Raw genomic sequence first — 20000 nt, forward strand, 5'->3', positions numbered from 1 at the left:
ATTCCTCATATTTTCACATCTAGGATTTACATATACAACATAATATATCACTGTCAAGAGTAAATTTCTTATTATTTCAATATGATATTTGGATTCAAAAAAAGTAAGGGATCCAAAATTTCAAAAACAAGAATTGGGTTGCGCCATACATAGGAAAGAGTATACAATAATGATGTATTTGGCGAATCAAATACCATGGTATAATCAAAGAACCATTATGATTAGTTGATAATATTCGTTGATGATTTTGTGAAAGCTTTCATTAACTCCGAATTTATGGCGAGTAGACCTTGTTGTTGTGAGAATTCTTAATTCATGAGTTGTAGGGAGGGACTTATGTCACCACAAACAGAGACTAAAGCAAGTGTTGGATTCAAAGCTGGTGTTAAAGATTATAAACTGACTTATTATACTCCTGACTATGAAACCAAAGATACTGATATCTTGGCGGCATTCCGAGTAACTCCTCAACCTGGAGTTCCTCCTGAGGAAGCAGGGGCTGCGGTAGCTGCTGAATCTTCTACTGGTACATGGACAACTGTGTGGACCGATGGGCTTACCAGCCTTGATCGTTATAAAGGAAGATGCTACAACATCGAGCCTGTTGCTGGAGAAGAAAATCAATATATATGTTATGTAGCTTACCCTTTAGACCTTTTTGAAGAAGGTTCTGTTACTAATATGTTTACTTCCATTGTGGGTAATGTATTTGGGTTCAAAGCCCTGCGCGCTCTACGTCTGGAGGATCTGCGAATCCCTACTTCCTATACGAAAACTTTCCAAGGCCCGCCTCATGGCATCCAAGTTGAGAGAGATAAATTGAACAAGTATGGGCGTCCTCTATTGGGATGTACTATTAAACCTAAATTGGGGTTATCCGCTAAGAACTACGGTAGAGCAGTTTATGAATGTCTTCGTGGTGGACTTGATTTTACGAAAGATGATGAGAACGTGAACTCACAACCATTTATGCGTTGGAGAGACCGTTTCGTATTTTGTGCCGAAGCACTTTTTAAAGCACAGGCTGAAACAGGTGAAATCAAAGGGCATTACTTGAATGCTACTGCAGGTACATGCGAAGAAATGATGAAAAGGGCTGTATTTGCCAGAGAATTGGGAGTTCCTATCGTAATGCATGACTACTTAACAGGGGGATTCACTGCAAATACTAGCTTGGCTCATTATTGCCGAGATAATGGTCTACTTCTTCACATCCATCGTGCAATGCATGCAGTTATTGATAGACAGAAAAATCATGGTATGCACTTTCGGGTACTAGCTAAAGCCTTACGTCTGTCTGGTGGAGATCATATTCACGCTGGCACTGTAGTAGGTAAACTTGAAGGAGAAAGAGACATTACTTTGGGCTTTGTTGATTTACTACGTGATGATTTTGTTGAAAAAGATCGAAGCCGCGGTATTTATTTCACTCAAGATTGGGTCTCTCTACCAGGTGTTCTGCCCGTAGCTTCTGGGGGGTATTCACGTTTGGCATATGCCTGCTCTGACCGAGATCTTTGGAGATGATTCTGTACTACAATTCGGCGGAGGAACTTTAGGACACCCTTGGGGAAATGCACCGGGTGCCGTAGCGAATCGAGTAGCTCTGGAAGCATGCGTACAAGCTCGTAATGAGGGACGTGATCTTGCTCGTGAGGGTAATGAAATTATCCGTGAGGCTAGCAAATGGAGTCCTGAACTAGCTGCTGCTTGTGAAGTATGGAAGGAGATCAAATTTGAATTCCAAGCAATGGATACTTTGTAATCCACTAATTACCGTTCGTTCCCTTAATTGAATTGCAATTAAACTCGGCCCAATCTTTTACTAAAAGGATTGAGCCGAATACAAAGATTCTATTTAGTCTATCTATCTCATATATAGATATATTTAGATAGATATACAAGATAAAAAAACATAACTAAATAAACAATTGAAATGCTTCTATTGTTTGTTCTTGTTTGTTGTGTTGGATCCACAATTAATCTTATGGGTCTTTAGGATTGGTGTATTCTTTTAATCCCTTAGTTTCGGATCATGAATGGAGTCAAGTATCACAACCTCTTCTACCCATCCTGTATATTGTCCTTTTCGTTCCGTGTTGGAATAGACGAGATTTTACGAAAAAAGTTTTTGATAAAAGAGAACAAATATTTCTTTTTTTTTCGATGCGAATTTGACACAAGATGAGGGAAATCGCTATTTCCATTTCGAATTCAAAAAAAAATATTTAGAATATTCTATAATAAAAAGGAGTTCCATCATATATATAGTTATAGCGAAGTAATACTCCGGGTTCTCACAAAACAAAAGAAAATCCTTTACTCATTCCTTATTTTATTAGTTACTGATCCAGTGATTGGATCTATATGCTTATTCCGATATAAAATGTGAAATATTCAAATTATTTTTCATCGAATGACTATTCATCTCATCTATTGTATTTTCATGTAAATAGGGGCAAGAAAGTTCTATGGAAAAATGGTGGTTCAATTCGATGTTGTATAAAGGAAAATTAGAATACAGGTGTGGGCTAAGTAAATCAATTGATAGGTTTGGTGATCCTATTGAAAAAACCAGTGTAAGTGAAGATCCGGTTATAAACGATACGGATAAAAAGATTCATAGTTGGAGTGAAAGTTCTAGTTACAGTAATGCTAATCATTTAGTGGGTGTCAGGGACGTTCGTAATTTTATCTCTGATGACACCTTTTTGGTTAGAGATAGTAATAGGAATATATATTCCATATATTTTGATATTACTAATCAAATTTTTGAGATTGACAATGATCCTTCTTTACTGAGTGAACAAGAAAGTTCTTTTTTTAGTTATCGGACTTATACTTATCTGAAGAATGGATCTAAGAATGACGATCCACCCTGTGATCGTTCCATGTATGATACTAAATACAGTTGGAATAATCACATTACTAGTTGCATTAACTCTTATCTTGTTTCTCAAATCTGTATTGAGAGTTCCATTTTAAGTAGTAGTGACAATTCCAGTGACAGTTACATTTCTAGTTACATTTATGGTGAAAGTAGAAATAGTAATGAAAGGGGGAGCTCCAGTATAAGAACTAGCAGGAATGGTATTGATTTCACTCGAAGAGAAAATTCTACTGATTTCGATTTGACTCAAAAATATAGGCATTTGTGGGTTCAATGCGAAAATTGTTATGGATTAAATTATAAGAAACTTTTGAAGTCCAAAATGAATATTTGTGACCAATGTGGATATCATTTGAAAATGAGTAGTTCAGATCGAATCGAACTTTCGATTGATCCAGGTACTTGGGATCCTATGGATCAAGACATGGTTTCTCTGGATCCTATTGAATTTCATTCGGAGGAGGAACCCTATAAAGATCGTATTGATTCTTATCAAAGAAAGACAGGATTAACCGATGCTGTTCAAACAGGCACAGGTCGAATAAACGGTATTCCGATAGCAATTGGAGTTATGGATTTTCAGTTTATGGGGGGTAGTATGGGATCAGTAGTAGGCGAGAAAATCACCCGTTTGATCGAGTACGCTACCAATAAATTTTTACCTCTGATTCTAGTGTGTGCTTCCGGAGGAGCACGTATGCAAGAAGGAAGCTTGAGCTTGATGCAAATGGCTAAAATATCTGCCGCTTTATATGATTATCAATCCCATAAAAAGTTGTTCTATGTATCAATCCTTACATCCCCTACTACTGGTGGGGTAACGGCTAGTTTTGGGATGTTGGGGGATATCATTATTTCCGAACCTAATGCTTACATTGCATTCGCAGGTAAAAGAGTAATTGAACAAACATTGAATAAGATAGTACCTGAAGGTTCACAAGCGGCTGAATATTTATTCCATAAGGGCTTATTCGATCTAATCGTACCACGTAATCCTTTAAAGGGTATTCTGAGTGAGTTATTTAAGCTTCACGCTTTTTTTCCTTTGAATTAAAATTCACTTATTAAGTTAAGTGGAGCCTAAAGTAAAATTATTGTTATTTTATTTAGTTACATTTTTGTATTTGTAGCGAACAATTAGGCATTTTGTCGGAATCAAAGTAAAAATTCTAAGGAAGAATTTCTTTTTTCTTTGGTGACATAATCAATAATATTGAATTCTAAATTGTATAAAGAATCGTGTGGATAATTCTTTTTTTATACCGATATTACTGATTATTAATTAGGAAACCCCTATCAACAATATAAAAAAAATTGTTCCTTCTTCGAAATTCAAATTGGTCAAGGCAAATAAAAGAAACCGAGGGTCATCTTTCCTTCTTGCTTCGTATGTATGGTATATATAATTCAAAAATAGAAAATATAGATATAGAGTTTCTTTCGACTATATCTTCTGAGAATCTCTATTTTGACTAAGAATCCTGTTGTTGGATTGAATTCTAACGAATCCTTCGGGAATTTGTAAGAAACTCTTTATTTCTTTATTTATTAATAAAAAAAAGATTCGAATTGAATTCGAATTTTAAGACAATAATAGAATAGATTATCATACGTATATTTCATGTAGAAAGATAAAGAAGAATAAGTCTCATTTATTTAATTATCCATTCCTTGCACTTATTATTTAATATATATACTCACTTAGATATACTCAATATAATTATATACGAATTATAATTATTCTAACATATCTTTCTAACAATAACAGGTACAAATATTAAATCGAGGTACCCATTTTATGACAACTCTTAACAACTTACCTTCTCTCTTTGTGCCTTTAGTGGGCCTAGTATTTCCGGCAATTGCAATGGCTTCTTTATCTTTTCATGTTCAAAAAAACAAGATTTTTTAGATTCGATAGGTGCGAATCTTATCTATTTTTTTTCAAGACTTAGATATAGATAACACAGATATCTATTTAGTAGAATATGGCGGTTTCCTCCGAACATAGCTCTTATGTATGCGTAAATATATGGGTAAATAAATTATAGCAATTTTCAAAGAGATCGGAATCGAGGTGGATGTATGAAATGTAAAGTCAATCTATCTATATGTGGATATCTATAGGAGATCATATAAAAAGGATATTCTTATTTTAGACCTAACCAATTTGATCTAACCAATTAGATGAATTACTCCTAAAGGGTTACATCCGAATAACGCTAGTTGATGAGAGTTACTTCGGAAACAAAAAAAGGAAAGTCAAATTCATTTGGACTATTTTCTCAATTCCAATAAAATGCAACTGGATCTAGTATGAGTTGGCGATCAGAACATATATGGATAGAACTTAGAGTGGGGTCTCGAAAAATAAGTAATTTCTGCTGGGCCTTTATCCTTTTTTTAGGTTCATTAGGATTCGTATTAGTTGGATCTTCCAGTTATTTCGGTAAGAATTGGATATCTTTAGTTCCGTCTCAACAAATTCTTTTTTTTTCCACAAGGGATCGTGATGTCTTTCTACGGTATCGCAGGTCTCTTTATTAGTTCTTATTTGTGGTGCACAATTTCGTGGAATGTAGGTAGTGGCTATGATCGATTCGATAGAAAAGAAGGAATAGTGTGTATTTTTCGTTGGGGATTTCCTGGAAAAAATCGTCGTATCTTCCTACGATTTCGTATGAAAGATATTCAGTCCATCCGAATAGAAGTTAAAGAAGGTATTTATGCTCGTCGTGTCCTTTATATGGAAATAAAAGGACAGGGGGACGTTCCCTTGACGCGCACTGATGAGAACTTGACTCCGCGTGAAATTGAGCAAAAAGCCGCCGAATTGGCCTATTTCTTGCGCGTACCAATTGAAGTATTTTGAAATGAACTTTAACTAAAGAAGAAATTCCGGCAGGGAAAAAATTCAAGAATTCTCTTTCTTTCTTCAGCATAGCATAGCTTAATAAAGCTTTTTCAGAACGTTCATTCGAGTCAAAGTAGACGTATATGGAACATCCATAAAACGAAACTTTTTTTGTCCGCATAAAAAAGAATTTATGCGTATGAAAATCCACTCAACTCAATTCAGTAAAAAACAAGTAAAAGTAGCAAATCGAAATAAAATAATAGATTCATCTCCTCGTATATCAAAACATTTCGGAATAAAGGATTTCTCTTTTTATTTTCAATATGAATTGATGGGTTAGATACAAATAGATCATATCTTGTAAATTCTCTCTCCTTTCTTTTGTCAACCGAACTTTTTTTTTATCTTTTGTGTTTCTTAATGATCAAAGGCAAAGGATTGCTTGGATCTCTTATAAGGATAACTTTTATGTCTTGTTTTGCCACTCATTTTTTTTTTTGATCATTAGGTTTTGAATTTGTGATCGTTAGATCAAAATATTCTTCATAAATCTCTCTCCATTTTTCCTGGACTCTAATTGCGGGTAGCCGGCCATTTTTTTTTTTTTTCGAAAGATTTTCTTTTTTGATAGAAAGGACAAAAGGAGTTCTTTTGGCTTAAAATCCGAATAATAGAGTATTCATTACTTGCTTGAATTAGTTCTTTTAAGCATTCATCGAAAAGGGCTTCGAATTTGATCAATTCAATTGAGGTATCTGGAAACAAGATTTTTTATTATTTCGTCATTCGAAACGGGTATTTTATTTCTGTATTCTTTCGAAATTCAAGGAATAACTACTGAATCACAAATAAAAAACAGGGAATAAATTCATAGGTCCGATGCCTTGTAATAGAACTTAGGGTTAATAGAAATAGTAGATCACATAGATTCAACAAATGAGGTGGGTTCATTAACAATTCAAAGATGAAAAGAAAAAATGGCAAAAAAGAAAGCATTTCTTCCTCTTCTATATCTTACATCTATAGTATTTTTGCCCTGGTGGATCTCTCTCTCATTTAATAAATGTCTTGAATTTTGGATTACTAATTGGTGGAATACTAGGCAATCCGAAACTTTTTTGACCGATATTCAAGAAAAGAGTATTCTAGAAAAATTCATAGAATTGGAAGAACTCTTACTCTTGGACGAAATGATAAAAGAATACCCGGAAATACATCTACAAACACTTCGTATAGAAATCCACAAAGAAACGATGCAATTGATCAAGATGCACAATGAGGATCATATCCATATGATTTTGCATTTATCGACAAATATAACCTCTTTCATTATTTTAAGTGGTTATTCTATTCTGGGTAATGAAGAACTTGCTATTCTTAACTCTTGGGTTCAAGAATTCCTATATAACTTAAGCGACACAATAAAAGCTTTTTCTATTCTTTTATTAACTGATTTATGTATCGGATTCCATTCGCCCCATGGTTGGGAACTAATGATTGGCTATGTCTACAAAGATTTTGGATTTGCTCACAACGATCAAATTATATCTGGTCTTGTTTCTACTTTTCCAGTCATTCTGGATACAATTTTTAAATATTGGATCTTCCGTTATTTAAATCGTATATCTCCATCACTTGTAGTGATTTATCATTCAATGAATGATTGATCCAACTATAATATTTGTTACTTTGTAACATAAGGTACATAAGCAAAGCATTTCAATTTGAAGACGTACTTACTCTTTCTACCCTACTGGGATTTCTCTTACTACTATATTCCAGTAAAATTATTTCAGTAAACTAAATAGCAGAATTGTGGATAGGGAACTATACAAGCGACCTACCTAATTTTATTGTAGAAATTTTCGGGATCAATGATTGGACCATGCAAACTAAAAACACCTTTTCTTGGATAAAGAAAGAGATTATTCGATCTATTTCCGTATCGCTGATGGTATATATCATAACTCGGACATCCATTTCAAATGCATATCCCATTTTTGCACAGCAGGGTTATGAAAATCCACGAGAAGCGACCGGGCGTATTGTATGTGCCAATTGCCATTTAGCTAATAAGCCCGTGGATATTGAGGTTCCGCAAGCGGTACTTCCTGATACTGTATTTGAGGCAGTTGTTCGAATTCCTTATGATATTCAAGTTAAACAAGTTCTTGCTAATGGTAAAAAGGGAGGTTTGAATGTGGGGGCTGTTCTTATTTTACCTGAGGGATTTGAATTAGCCCCCCCGATCGTATTTCGCCCGAGATGAAAGAAAAGATAGGCAATCTGTCTTTTCAGAGCTATCGCCCCACTAAAAAAAATATTCTTGTGATAGGTCCTGTTTCTGGTCAGAAATATAGTGAAGTCACCTTTCCTATTCTTTCCCCGGACCCCGCTACTAATAAAGATGTTCACTTCTTAAAATATCCCATATATGTAGGCGGGAACAGAGGAAGGGGTCAGATTTATCCCGATGGGAACAAGAGTAACAATACAGTTTATAATGCTACAGCGTCTGGTGTAGTAAGTAAAATCATACGAAAAGAAAAAGGGGGGTACGAAATAACCATATCGGATGAGTCATATGAACGTCAAGTGGTTGATATTATTCCCCCAGGGCCAGAACTTCTTGTTTCCGAAGGCGAATCTATCAAACTTGATCAGCCATTAACGAGTAATCCTAATGTGGGTGGATTTGGTCAAGGGGACGCAGAAATAGTACTTCAAGATCCATTCCGTGTCCAAGGCCTTTTGTTCTTCTTGGCATCTGTTATTTTGGCACAAATATTTTTGGTTCTTAAGAAGAAACAGTTTGAGAAGGTTCAATTGTCCGAAATGAATTTCTAGATTCGCGAATTTCCAATATCAAGTTCGTAAAAAGAATTCAATTATGTTATGTATGATCCAAAATTATAAAAAGCTTTTTACTTGTTTCTATTCCAGATGTAGATATCGGGAATTTTTTGTACCGCATTCCTAGTCATAGTATGTATATTGGAAAGAAGATTATTTGACTTTATCTCTTCTTTTTTGTTCAAGCCAAATTCGAGCGGTGTCACTAGGTCACTCTTGTGAGATTGAAATGTCATAGAATGGATCAATCGTTTTCTATTCTAATAGAAGAAAATCGAAAATTTTACTGGATACTAAACATAAGATAAGTAAGTGGAGAATAGAAAACAAAGGATTATTCGCCTTCTTCTTAGTCTTTTCTTTGACACAAGAAAGGAATTTTCTGCATTTCTTTCTTGTGTCTACATAAGGTTTTTGATCTGTTCGTAAAAGATTACTATCCTTAGTTTATATTTTTTTCCAGGTTTATTAGAACCCTTTTTTTATATTTATTACATATATAAAGTAGTGAACAAACAAAAAATAGAGGTCAATTTTTTGATAAAATAGAACCTATTCTAATGAACTTAGAAAAAAATTCAACTTTGATGAGATACTAAATAGAGTGAGGATCTATTCGAAAACGATTTGCTTTGCATAATATCTTATCGCCAGAAATATATATTGTAATTGTGTCATTCAGGAAAATGAAATCGAGCGATTCTTTCTTCTAACTTTGAAAGATGGATAAGATACTATCAGCGAATAAGAGATGTTCTAAATCAATTAATGAAGTTTTCAAAAACATTATCAGAGAAAATGAAGTTTTTTTTTTAATCGGGAAAAGTTATTTCTTTTTTATTTCGACTAATAAAATATTATGAAAGCTTAAGAAGGGGATTCTTGCCTTCTTAAGCTTTCATATCTCCAACTGAGTTCATCTTATTATTAGATTATTACAGAGATGAACCCAACCCGGAGTATGAACCATAAAAGAAAATACCTAGTAAACCGATCACAAGAATACCAGTTACAGTACCTATTATCCAAAGAGGAATCCTTCCAGTAGTATCGGCCATTTATCCCGCTTCCCTCCACCATTTCTTTCATCAAGTTGTCATGCTAAAGACATAAACAGCCATAGATAATTATGAGATGTGATCCTTCCGAATGGGTTAAGATAATTCTTATTATTATTTAGTATTCTACTATTCCTTTTTCTTCTCTTAATTGAAGAAATAATTGGAAAATAAAACAGCAAGTACAAAAATGAGTAATAACCCCCAGTAGAGACTGGTACGATTCAATTCAACATTTTGTTCGTTCGGGTTTGATTGTGTCGTAGCTCTATAATTTGTATTAGGTTTATCGTTGGATGAACTGCATTGCTGATATTGACCCTAAAAAAGAAACGGTAGGTACAGCTAGTCCATGAACAGCTAACCATCGCACTGTAAAAATTGGATAGGTTCGATCTATGGTCATTGGGTCCTCCTAAAAAGATCTACTAAATTCATCGAGTTGTTCCAAAGGGTCAAAACGGCCAGTTATTAATGGAATTCCTTGTCGGCTCTCTGTAAAATATTCGTTTGGACGAGGGCTTCCAAACACATCATAGGCTAAACCCGTGCTGACGAATAACCAACCCGCAATGAATAGGGAAGGTATAGTAATACTATGAATAACCCAGTATCGAATACTGGTAATAATATCAGCAAAAGAACGTTCTCCTGTGCTTCCAGACATGCTGAGCTCCACATATTCTTGTACAGTTAAAGGGGGGATCGATTCCATAAAAGATGATATCAGTAAATGGCAATTCACTGAAGTTCCATACTTGTTAGATCGTCAATATTGTACCCAGGGTGTTTTTCGAGTATACCGAATCAGTATAGCTATCCTTATTCTGACACAGCAACGCAATCTTAATCAGTATGGAAATGAAGTACTAGATAATTTTTTTATTATTTTCTTGTTGCTTGTCGATATAGAATCATGCATGTACTATTCCATATCCAATTTCTCCAATTTCTATAAGGTTTCTTTCTCTCCATTTTTTACACAATTGAATTCGATGCGAAATTGGAAAATCTCCTTTTCAGAACTATAAGCTTAAACTGTAGAAGAGTTTTTTGTTGTTCTCTTTTTTTTTTCATTTTCATTTTAAGAGGAATTGTTTATTCGTAGAGTAACAAGTAAAAGGGGTAGATAGTATTGAAAAAAAAAGAGAACAAAAAAAAAAATAGAATTGGAATAATCAATATTCATGATGCACACATTGTTTTCTTGTATTAGATCGAAAGGTTCTTTCTGGAACTAGCTGCAAGGGTGGGAATTTATGATATGAAAAGACAATTTCTATTTCTAATAAATATGGAAAAAATGTAGAACCTAGCAAAGAAACGAAAATTATAGGAATTACTAGTCTTAGAATCTAGTTGGACGAAAATAAAGATTTGATTTTCGTGAGTGATCTGATCAGTTGTGCGATACCTTTTTTATTTTTACTTTATTTATTTTCATTTTTACTTATTCAATTCAGTAGTAGGTTCATTCACATAATATCTCAAATGACAAGAAAAAAGGTGTTATTGTTATAAGGTCACTCTTTATTCTAAAATCGAAAAATAGATTCGATACGATTAAAAAAAAAGATCAAAAGAAAAGAGAAATGATTTTGAATTCTGTTCTATATGGATTCAAATTTATTATTATTATTTTAATAATTCAAATTTATTGTTATTTGATTATTTTAATATTAGTCTACTCAAGAATTGTCTAATGAATCCCTTGATTCGAAATTAAGGGATAGGTAGATATTACAAATTATTAATTGATCTCTTTTTGTACCTCCCTTACTCTATGTTTTTGTTAATCCCGTCTATAATGATTGACGAATTAACAACTGTCAATTGAACTTATTCTTTCATTTGAATTGGTATTTTTGCTTATCTTCGTATCTTGAAACTTAGGGAAGTACTTTAATAAACATATGTATAAAAAGAACACATTTCATTTAGCTCCTTCATCTTCATGCTTACTATAACTAGTTATTTCGGTTTTCTACTAGCAGCTTTAACTATAACCTCAGCTCTCTTTATTGGTCTGACCAAGATACGACTTATTTGAAATTAATTGAATGAACACAACGCAGAAAAAAGAAATCTTTCTGTGTTATTCATAGACTCTATAGTTCCTTACCGGGTCAATTTCCAATTAGCGGTCATTGAGATTCATGGGCAATGCAGATTAATATGTAGGGATAGATATTACCTCTCCTTTTTCCCTTTCAAAAAAATTGAAATGATTGAAGTTTTTCTATTTGGAATTGTCTTAGGTCTAATTCCTATTACTTTAGCTGGATTATTTGTAACTGCATATTTACAATACAGACGTGGTGATCAGTTGGACCTTTGATTAAATTAATTAACATCTTTTTTTTTTAATTGACCTCCTCTTTTCTTTAATCCAAAGGAGGTCAAATTAAGATTACTGTTCAATTATTTAAGTGTCATTTTCGGACTAACCTAACCAAGACTGGAATCGCGCTCTGTAGGATTTGAACCTACGACATCGGGTTTTGGAGACCCACGTTCTACCGAGCTGAACTAAGAGCGCTTTCTTATCTTCTTAAAAAAGAAGAGGATTTTTTTGCTAACCCGAATACATCTTGTATGCATAAGACTATCATATAGAATATGATATAATAAAAAAAAGATTATGTATGCCTGATTTTAATCAATTTCAAAGAATCCCTCGTTACTGCTCAGACGAGAAGTAATAGGTAGGGATGACAGGATTTGAACCTGTGACATTTTGTACCCAAAACAAACGCGCTACCAAGCTGCGCTACATCCCTTTCAATTGGTCTACAGTGTCATTTTATAGAATCCCTGTCTTATTTCAAAATCCTTATTTTCTCCATTTATATATCCAAGTTATCTTGCCTTTTTCTTTTTTTATTCTCATGTAACATATAATAATAGAAGGCTTATATACACATGAATATGAAACCCATCGCAAAAAATAACTAAAAAAAAGGAATATCTTTTGGGAATGCTCAGTCGAAAGGGACGTCTTTTTCGGTTTTAAGAAAAGGAAAATCTTATCTATCGAATCATTATACATTTCAATTGGAATTAGGAATTCCGTGTACAAATACAAGCGGTCCTTAACTACTTACATATATATTATATCGAATCATATATGTATTACCATTAGGCATTACAATAAATTATACAATAAATAAAAAAAGAAAAAGAATAAAGTAAGGAGGATTTAAAATGCGAGATCTAAAAACATATCTTTCCGTGGCACCGGTACTAAGTACTCTATGGTTTGGGGCTTTAGCAGGTCTTTTGATAGAGATCAATCGTTTATTTCCGGATGCGTTGACATTCCCTTTTTTTTCATTCTAGTTATTGACATGTGAAGGGGTGAAGAAGATTAGAGATAGAATCAAAAGATTTGTGACTAATCCCTCCCCCTCTTTCCTTTTTTTTTTTAGATAAAATAGAATTCGATACAATATAATAAGTAGAAGTATAATAAAGAAAGGAGAAAAGAGAAATAAAAAAGTAGATTCAACCTCGGCGAAATTCCGGTTTAGTCTTCAATTCCATTTAGAAAAAATATTGTGAGAACAGAAATGTGTCTAGGGCAAGAAGATCATACAAGATCTTTTAATGAAATACTGTACATTGAATCGAATTCGATTCAAAATATACCTAAATATTACTTTGTTGTTTTACTTCTTATTTTTTTTTATTTCTTTTTTCGCGGAAAGTAGAAGAGTTGGTTGAATCAAAAACGTAAAGGAGGTTCATGGCCAAGGGTAAAGATGTCCGAGTAACGGTTATTTTAGAATGTACCAACTGTGTTCGAAACGGTCTTAATAAGGAATCAAGGGGTCTTTCCAGATATATTACTCAAAAGAATCGACACAATACGCCTAGTCGATTGGAATTGAGAAAATTCTGTCGATATTGTTACAAACATACGATTCACGGGGAGATAAAGAAATAACTCGAATCAAGTGCCTGTGTGTCACTCTTACAAGGAACACGAAAGGACATATTCTATAATATACCATATTATTCTATATATTCTAGTTAACATAATTTAACTAACTAAAAAAAAAGCCAAATCAAATCCTATATTTTGATTTCGAAATCTTTTTGGATCAGATTGAAATAGGATTTTGGGGATAAGGAATAAACAAACCATGGAAAAATCCAAGCGACTCTTTCTTAAATCCAAGCGATCTTTTCGTAGGCGTTTGCCCCCGATCCAATCGGGGGATCGAATTGATTATAGAAACATGAGTTTAATTAGTCGATTTATTAGTGAACAAGGAAAAATATTATCTAGACGGGTAAATAGATTAACCTTAAAACAACAACGATTAATTACTATTGCTATAAAACAAGCTCGTATTTTATCTTTGTTACCTTTTCTTAATAATGAGAAACAATTTGAAAGAAGCGAGTCGACCGCTGGAGCTACTGGTCTTAGAACCATAAATAAATAAAGAAAAAGTAGACTTACTTTACTCCTCAATTGAACCCAAATTCCAATTCAAATCCGAACTTAAACACGGATTGATATTTTGTTCGAAAAATCGAAAGAAAAAAAATTGGGGAATAAGAAGAAATCTTTTTTTATTGGATATTGAACATATTCGCTCATTTAATTTTGGGCGACTTTATCATACTCTCTTTATCATACTAATTTCTACTCTACCTTCCCGGAGTTCATTCTCCAGCGAACTCCATTTAAAATATTCTGACGAATTCCTTACAATTTCCTTTTTTATTTTATGATCTCATTAGAAATCATATAAAGACAATTCCTATTTAATATAGCCATTTGTGCAAGTATTTTACGATTAAGAAGCAACTGTCTCTTGTACAGATTGTGTATTAATATACTATAACTATAGTATACTCTATTCTCTCGAATTACTGCATTTATCCGAGTGATCCACAAACGACGAAAATCTCTCTTTTTCCTATCTCTATCTCGATGAGACGAAACCAAAGATCTTATTTTCTGTTGAATAATTGTTCGAGTAAGTCTTGAACGAGCCCCCGAAAGCTTGATGCAAATAAACGAATTTTTGTTCTACGTCTCCGAGCTATATATCCTCGTCTAATTCTAGTCATTGAATAAATGAAACTTTCATGAATAACTAATTGATTTCCTTTCTTTCAGTTATTCTTTTCCTAGTTTATTAATAACAAAACGGATTTTTCCAATGTATAAAATACAAATTCCAATGGCTTTTGCTACTATAACCTTCCCGACCACGATTTGTCTTTTTTTATAGGCATTTCACCTCGAAACGAGTATTGATACTAGGTATAAAAAAACAAAAAAAAGTAATAAATAGAAATGAATAACGAAATAGTGGATTCCATCGTTTCTATGGTTATGTCTTAAACGGTGAGGTCCTCTCTATACACCGGAGTCCCTTAATTCATTTTATCAATCCTATTAGCAACTTGTACAGTTCACATTCTTTGGCTCTACCCATGAATTATCTAGTAATAGGTCTTTCACAACGAGATCTACCTATACAGTAACGGTATTTAATTATGAAGATTGGCTGGGTAGCTGACCCTCTTAGTCCGTTTTTGAAAAAGTATAGACATAAGATTTCGGCTTTGAAAATAGGATTTCCCCGCTTAATGGGGTAACCATTTGTTACCAATGAGGAATTTTTTCTCATTGGAAACCATAAATTTCATATACAATAGAAGAATTGAATAGATTCTTTTTTTTTCGTTTTCGATATATAGATAGTGAACGGCCTTCTTCCTTCCATTTTATACTATTCACTAGTACTGATCATTGATACTGGAAAATTTCTTTCCCTTTTTTTCTACCAATGGTGATCTGAACGAGTCGCACATACACCCTAGTACATGTTCCTCGACGCTGAGGACATCCCCCAAGAGCGGGGGATTTCGTGACATTTCTGATTGGCTGTCTTGTGTTTCTAATAAGTTGTTTAATAGTTGGCATGTTGAATCGTATACATAATAAGTGGGCTGGTTTAGATCGATCCTAACCGGATGATTATGAATTACTTCTCTATTTAATAGATGAATAGAATATTATAAAACCCGGTAATAAGTAAGAAGAGAAAATCTCAAATCGGCGATTTGCGTAAACTTACTGCTATTTTTTTTTATTCAATCGCTACAAGATCAACAATTCCATGAGCTTGGGCTTCTGTTGCTGACATAAAAACATCTCTTTCCATATCTTCGGATACAACCCATAAGGGTTTGCCCGTTCTTTGTACATAAACTCTTGTGATGGTTTCGCGCAGTTTCAGTAGTTCTTCTGCTTCCAGGATAAATTCTCCCGTTTGTGCCTCATAAAAAGAACTCGCAGGTTGATGTATCATTACCCTGATAATATAACAAATGGTTCCTCTATCTCGCATGATGAGGTGAGAAGAAGAGATAAAGAATAATAAAAAAAGAAAGATAGAATTGAGCAACCGTACAGGCATCCTTTGCGTATTGCATACGGCTATACAATGGAATTCACTTTACCTTCCATTTCGATCGAAGAAAGAGAAAAATAGATAGATTAGATCTAGGGTTTATCCGATTCAGATCGGCAAATGATCCAATTACCATCCTTCCTTTCGGAGCAGTTAAAAAATACTATGATGGCTCCGTTGCTTTTTATATATTTATCTCGTCTGTGATTCAGCAATCCCAAAGTTTTTTTTTTTTTTTTGTACTCTTTCATAACAAAAACATAAATATTGTTAAAAGTTTTCTGTTGTGAAAACAAAAAAGTTTGTGACGCTGAAATGGTAATGGTCACCGATAAATAAGATAAAATCGAGAATACCCTTTATTTTATACTAATTTCATACTACTCTTTCGAAATATAATCTAATGTTTTGAAAAAAAAATTTATCATATCGAATTCGAAGTGCCATGCTATTATTACTTAATATTCCTATTTCATATGGCGAAGGCATAGTTTTTTTTTTTTGTTCTTAAAAAACTCATTGGCGCCAAGCGTGAGGGAATGCTAGACGTTTGGTAATCTCTCCGCCGACCAGGATAAAAGATCCCATTGAAGCGGCTAATCCCATGCATATTGTATGCACATCGGGTTGCACAAATTGCATAGTATCATAAATAGCTACTCCGGGGATTACCCATCCGCCAGGAGAGTTTATAAACAAATAAAGATCCTTGTTATCATTCTCTATACTGAGATATACCATAAGACCAATAAGTTGATTCGAAATCTCGCTATCAACCTCTTGGCCTAAAAAAAGTAATCTTTCTCGATAAAGTCGGTTGATTAGGATAAAATTTGTATCCCTTAAGAGCCGTACATGCACCTTTTGATGCATACGGTTCAACAAAAATTGGAAAAAAAAGAATCAATGTGTAGATTCCAGCCCTCTTTTTTTTTTTTTTTCATAGCAGGGCCCTTTTCTAATCTAATTTTTGAATTTCTTAATGAAGCGGCTTTTTTTTTCTTCCACTTTTCAAGAAAGATGAGTTTTGGTTTTGTCCTCTTTCCCTCCACAAAAAATCCATTAAACTTATCAAATAAACTTCTCATTGATGTATTGTTTCATCGAGATCTAATCCAAATCACGATGTCATTTTCTTGTTCCTGAATGGGCCTTTTTTCAATTCTTTTAGGTTTATGCTCTACTCCGAGTAAAAAAGTCTGCCCGATTTTTATTTGCACATATAGGACAAATGACACTAATACTACGTCTTTTTCCTATGACTTACTTCTTTTTCAATTCAATTCATGTCTTCTGCCAATGCCAAATATTCGACGTATTTATCATATTACTCGCTTGATTAAAAGTTTAAGATTACTCTCTTATCATATAAAAAAAAAAAAGATTTTCTAATCTATAATATGATTAGTAGTAATCATAAATATATTACCAATTGGGTTTTTTCTAAACGGAGTCTGAATACTTCATTTTATTGGTCCAACCATAAATTATTCTAGAGACTTTTCTAATTGATAATATAAATTTGAATACCCTCCAAAACAAAAAAGGATATAATTTCACTTCACGCTCCAATTTTTTGATAATTCAAAATCTTTTTTGGGCGAAACAGAGGATATCTCGATCGGGGGAGAGAACGGGGAAATCCCATATGACCCAATATATCTGACAAGTCGCACTATACGTCAACCCAAGAGGCATCTTCCTCTCCAGGACTTCGAAAGGGTACTTTTGGAACACCAATAGGCATAAAATGAAAGAAAAAAGAATTAAGTACTATATTTCACTTTGATGTGGAAGCGTAACAATGCGTTTATTTTCTTAATAATATTGTCTTTTATCCTATTTTATCCATAGATTGGGAAAAAATTCTTACGAATAGGTCTTTTGAATGATTAACAAATATGTATGCATTCGTTCATAGAAAATGGTATCAACCCCCCATTGCGTATTGGTACTTATCGGATATAGAATAAATCTGCTTCTCTTTGTTCCTACGAACCGAATTGTTCCATTTTTATTAAAAAAAATAATAGAAAAAATATTCATCTTTTCTCCGAGATAATCCCCCGAAAAGGGGAGGTCCCTAGAATATTTTTTTCCAATGCAATAAAGTTACATAGTGTCTATTTTTCGTTGATAAAGGGGTATTTACATGGGTTTGCCTTGGTATCGTGTTCATACCGTCGTATTAAATGATCCCGGCCGTTTGCTTTCTGTCCATATAATGCATACAGCTTTGGTTGCTGGTTGGGCCGGTTCGATGGCTCTATATGAATTAGCAGTTTTTGATCCCTCTGATCCCGTTCTTGATCCAATGTGGAGACAAGGTATGTTCGTTATACCCTTCATGACTCGTTTAGGAATAACCAATTCATGGGGCGGCTGGAGTATTACAGGAGGGACTATAACGAATCCGGGTATTTGGAGTTACGAAGGCGTGGCCGGTGCACATATTGTGTTTTCTGGCTTGTGCTTCTTGGCAGCTATCTGGCATTGGGTGTATTGGGATTTAGAAATATTTTGTGATGAGCGTACAGGAAAACCTTCTTTGGATTTGCCAAAAATTTTTGGAATTCATTTATTTCTTTCAGGGGTGGCTTGCTTTGGGTTTGGCGCATTTCATGTAACAGGATTGTATGGTCCTGGAATATGGGTGTCCGATCCTTATGGACTAACTGGAAAGGTACAACCTGTAAATCCAGCGTGGGGTGTAGAAGGTTTTGATCCTTTTGTTCCGGGAGGAATAGCCTCTCATCATATTGCAGCAGGCACTTTAGGCATATTAGCGGGACTCTTTCATCTTAGTGTCCGTCCGCCCCAACGTCTATATAAAGGATTACGCATGGGCAATATTGAAACCGTCCTTTCTAGTAGTATCGCTGCTGTTTTTTTTGCAGCTTTTGTTGTTGCTGGAACTATGTGGTATGGTTCAGCAACTACCCCTATCGAATTATTTGGTCCCACTCGTTATCAATGGGATCAGGGATACTTCCAGCAAGAAATATATCGAAGAGTTGGTGCTGGGCTAGCCAAAAATCAAAGTTTATCCGAAGCTTGGTCTAAAATTCCTGAAAAATTAGCTTTTTATGATTATATCGGTAATAATCCGGCAAAGGGGGGATTATTCAGAGCGGGCTCAATGGACAACGGGGATGGAATAGCTGTTGGGTGGTTAGGACATCCTATCTTTCGAGATAAAGAAGGGCGTGAACTTTTTGTACGTCGTATGCCGACTTTTTTGAAACATTTCCGGTTGTTTTGGTAGACGGAGACGGAATTGTTCGAGCCGACGTTCCTTTTCGAAGGGCGGAATCAAAGTATAGTGTTGAACAAGTAGGTGTAACTGTTGAGTTCTATGGTGGGGAACTCAATGGAGTCAGTTATAGTGATCCTGCTACTGTGAAAAAATATGCTAGACGTGCTCAATTAGGTGAAATTTTTGAATTAGATCGTGCTACTTTGAAATCCGATGGTGTTTTTCGTAGCAGTCCAAGGGGTTGGTTTACTTTTGGACATGCTTCATTTGCTCTGCTCTTCTTCTTCGGACACATTTGGCATGGTGCTCGAACCTTGTTCAGAGATGTTTTTGCTGGTATTGACCCGGATTTGGATGCTCAAGTGGAATTTGGAACATTCCAAAAACTTGGAGATCCGACTACAAGAAGACAAGTAGTCTGATACTTGATTTTTCTCTTATCTTTTTTCTTTATTTTTTTGTCTGGGAGATAATCCCAAATAAACAGAACAGGTATGGAAGCTATAATTGTAAAGCACGATCGAATTTATGGAAGCATTGGTTTATACATTCCTCTTAGTCTCGACTCTAGGGATAATTTTTTTCGCTATCTTTTTTCGAGAACCACCTAAAGTTCCAACTAAAAAGGTGAAATGATTTTTCATTATAT

The 20000-nt window shown here is 34.2% G+C and overlaps 2 protein-coding genes, 2 non-coding genes and 2 pseudogenes across 4 annotated transcripts; 3 read left to right on the top strand and 3 right to left on the bottom strand.

The window, feature by feature from the left end:
- LOC125313433 overlaps positions 1-39 on the bottom strand; it is a 3695-nt pseudogene extending 3656 nt beyond the window's left edge.
- A 128-nt stretch (positions 40-167) lies between these two features.
- Positions 168-4432, top strand: LOC125313434 (ribulose bisphosphate carboxylase large chain-like). Its single transcript, XM_048273172.1, is given in 2 exon segments — positions 168-1473; positions 1475-4432. Coding segments are annotated over 2 exon segments (1449 nt in total). The 5' UTR covers positions 168-315; the 3' UTR covers positions 1766-4432.
- A 2238-nt stretch (positions 4433-6670) lies between these two features.
- LOC125313435 (cytochrome f-like) lies at positions 6671-9155 on the top strand. Its single transcript, XM_048273173.1, is given in 2 exon segments — positions 6671-7990; positions 7993-9155. Coding segments are annotated over 2 exon segments (960 nt in total). The 5' UTR covers positions 6671-7632; the 3' UTR covers positions 8595-9155.
- Positions 9156-12123: 2968 nt separating this feature from the next.
- Positions 12124-12197, bottom strand: TRNAW-CCA. The gene has a single exon. It is a non-coding gene; the product is annotated as a tRNA-Trp (tRNA).
- Positions 12198-12364: 167 nt separating this feature from the next.
- On the bottom strand, positions 12365-12438 carry TRNAP-UGG. Its single transcript has one exon. It is a non-coding gene; the product is annotated as a tRNA-Pro (tRNA).
- Positions 12439-17987: 5549 nt separating this feature from the next.
- LOC125313432 lies at positions 17988-19835 on the top strand (annotated as a pseudogene).
- The last annotated feature ends 165 nt before the right edge of the window (positions 19836-20000 follow it).

Source organism: Rhodamnia argentea, unplaced genomic scaffold, assembly GCF_020921035.1.
Source record: "Rhodamnia argentea isolate NSW1041297 unplaced genomic scaffold, ASM2092103v1 Rarg_v2.28, whole genome shotgun sequence".
NCBI classification, from domain to species: domain Eukaryota; kingdom Viridiplantae; phylum Streptophyta; class Magnoliopsida; order Myrtales; family Myrtaceae; genus Rhodamnia; species Rhodamnia argentea.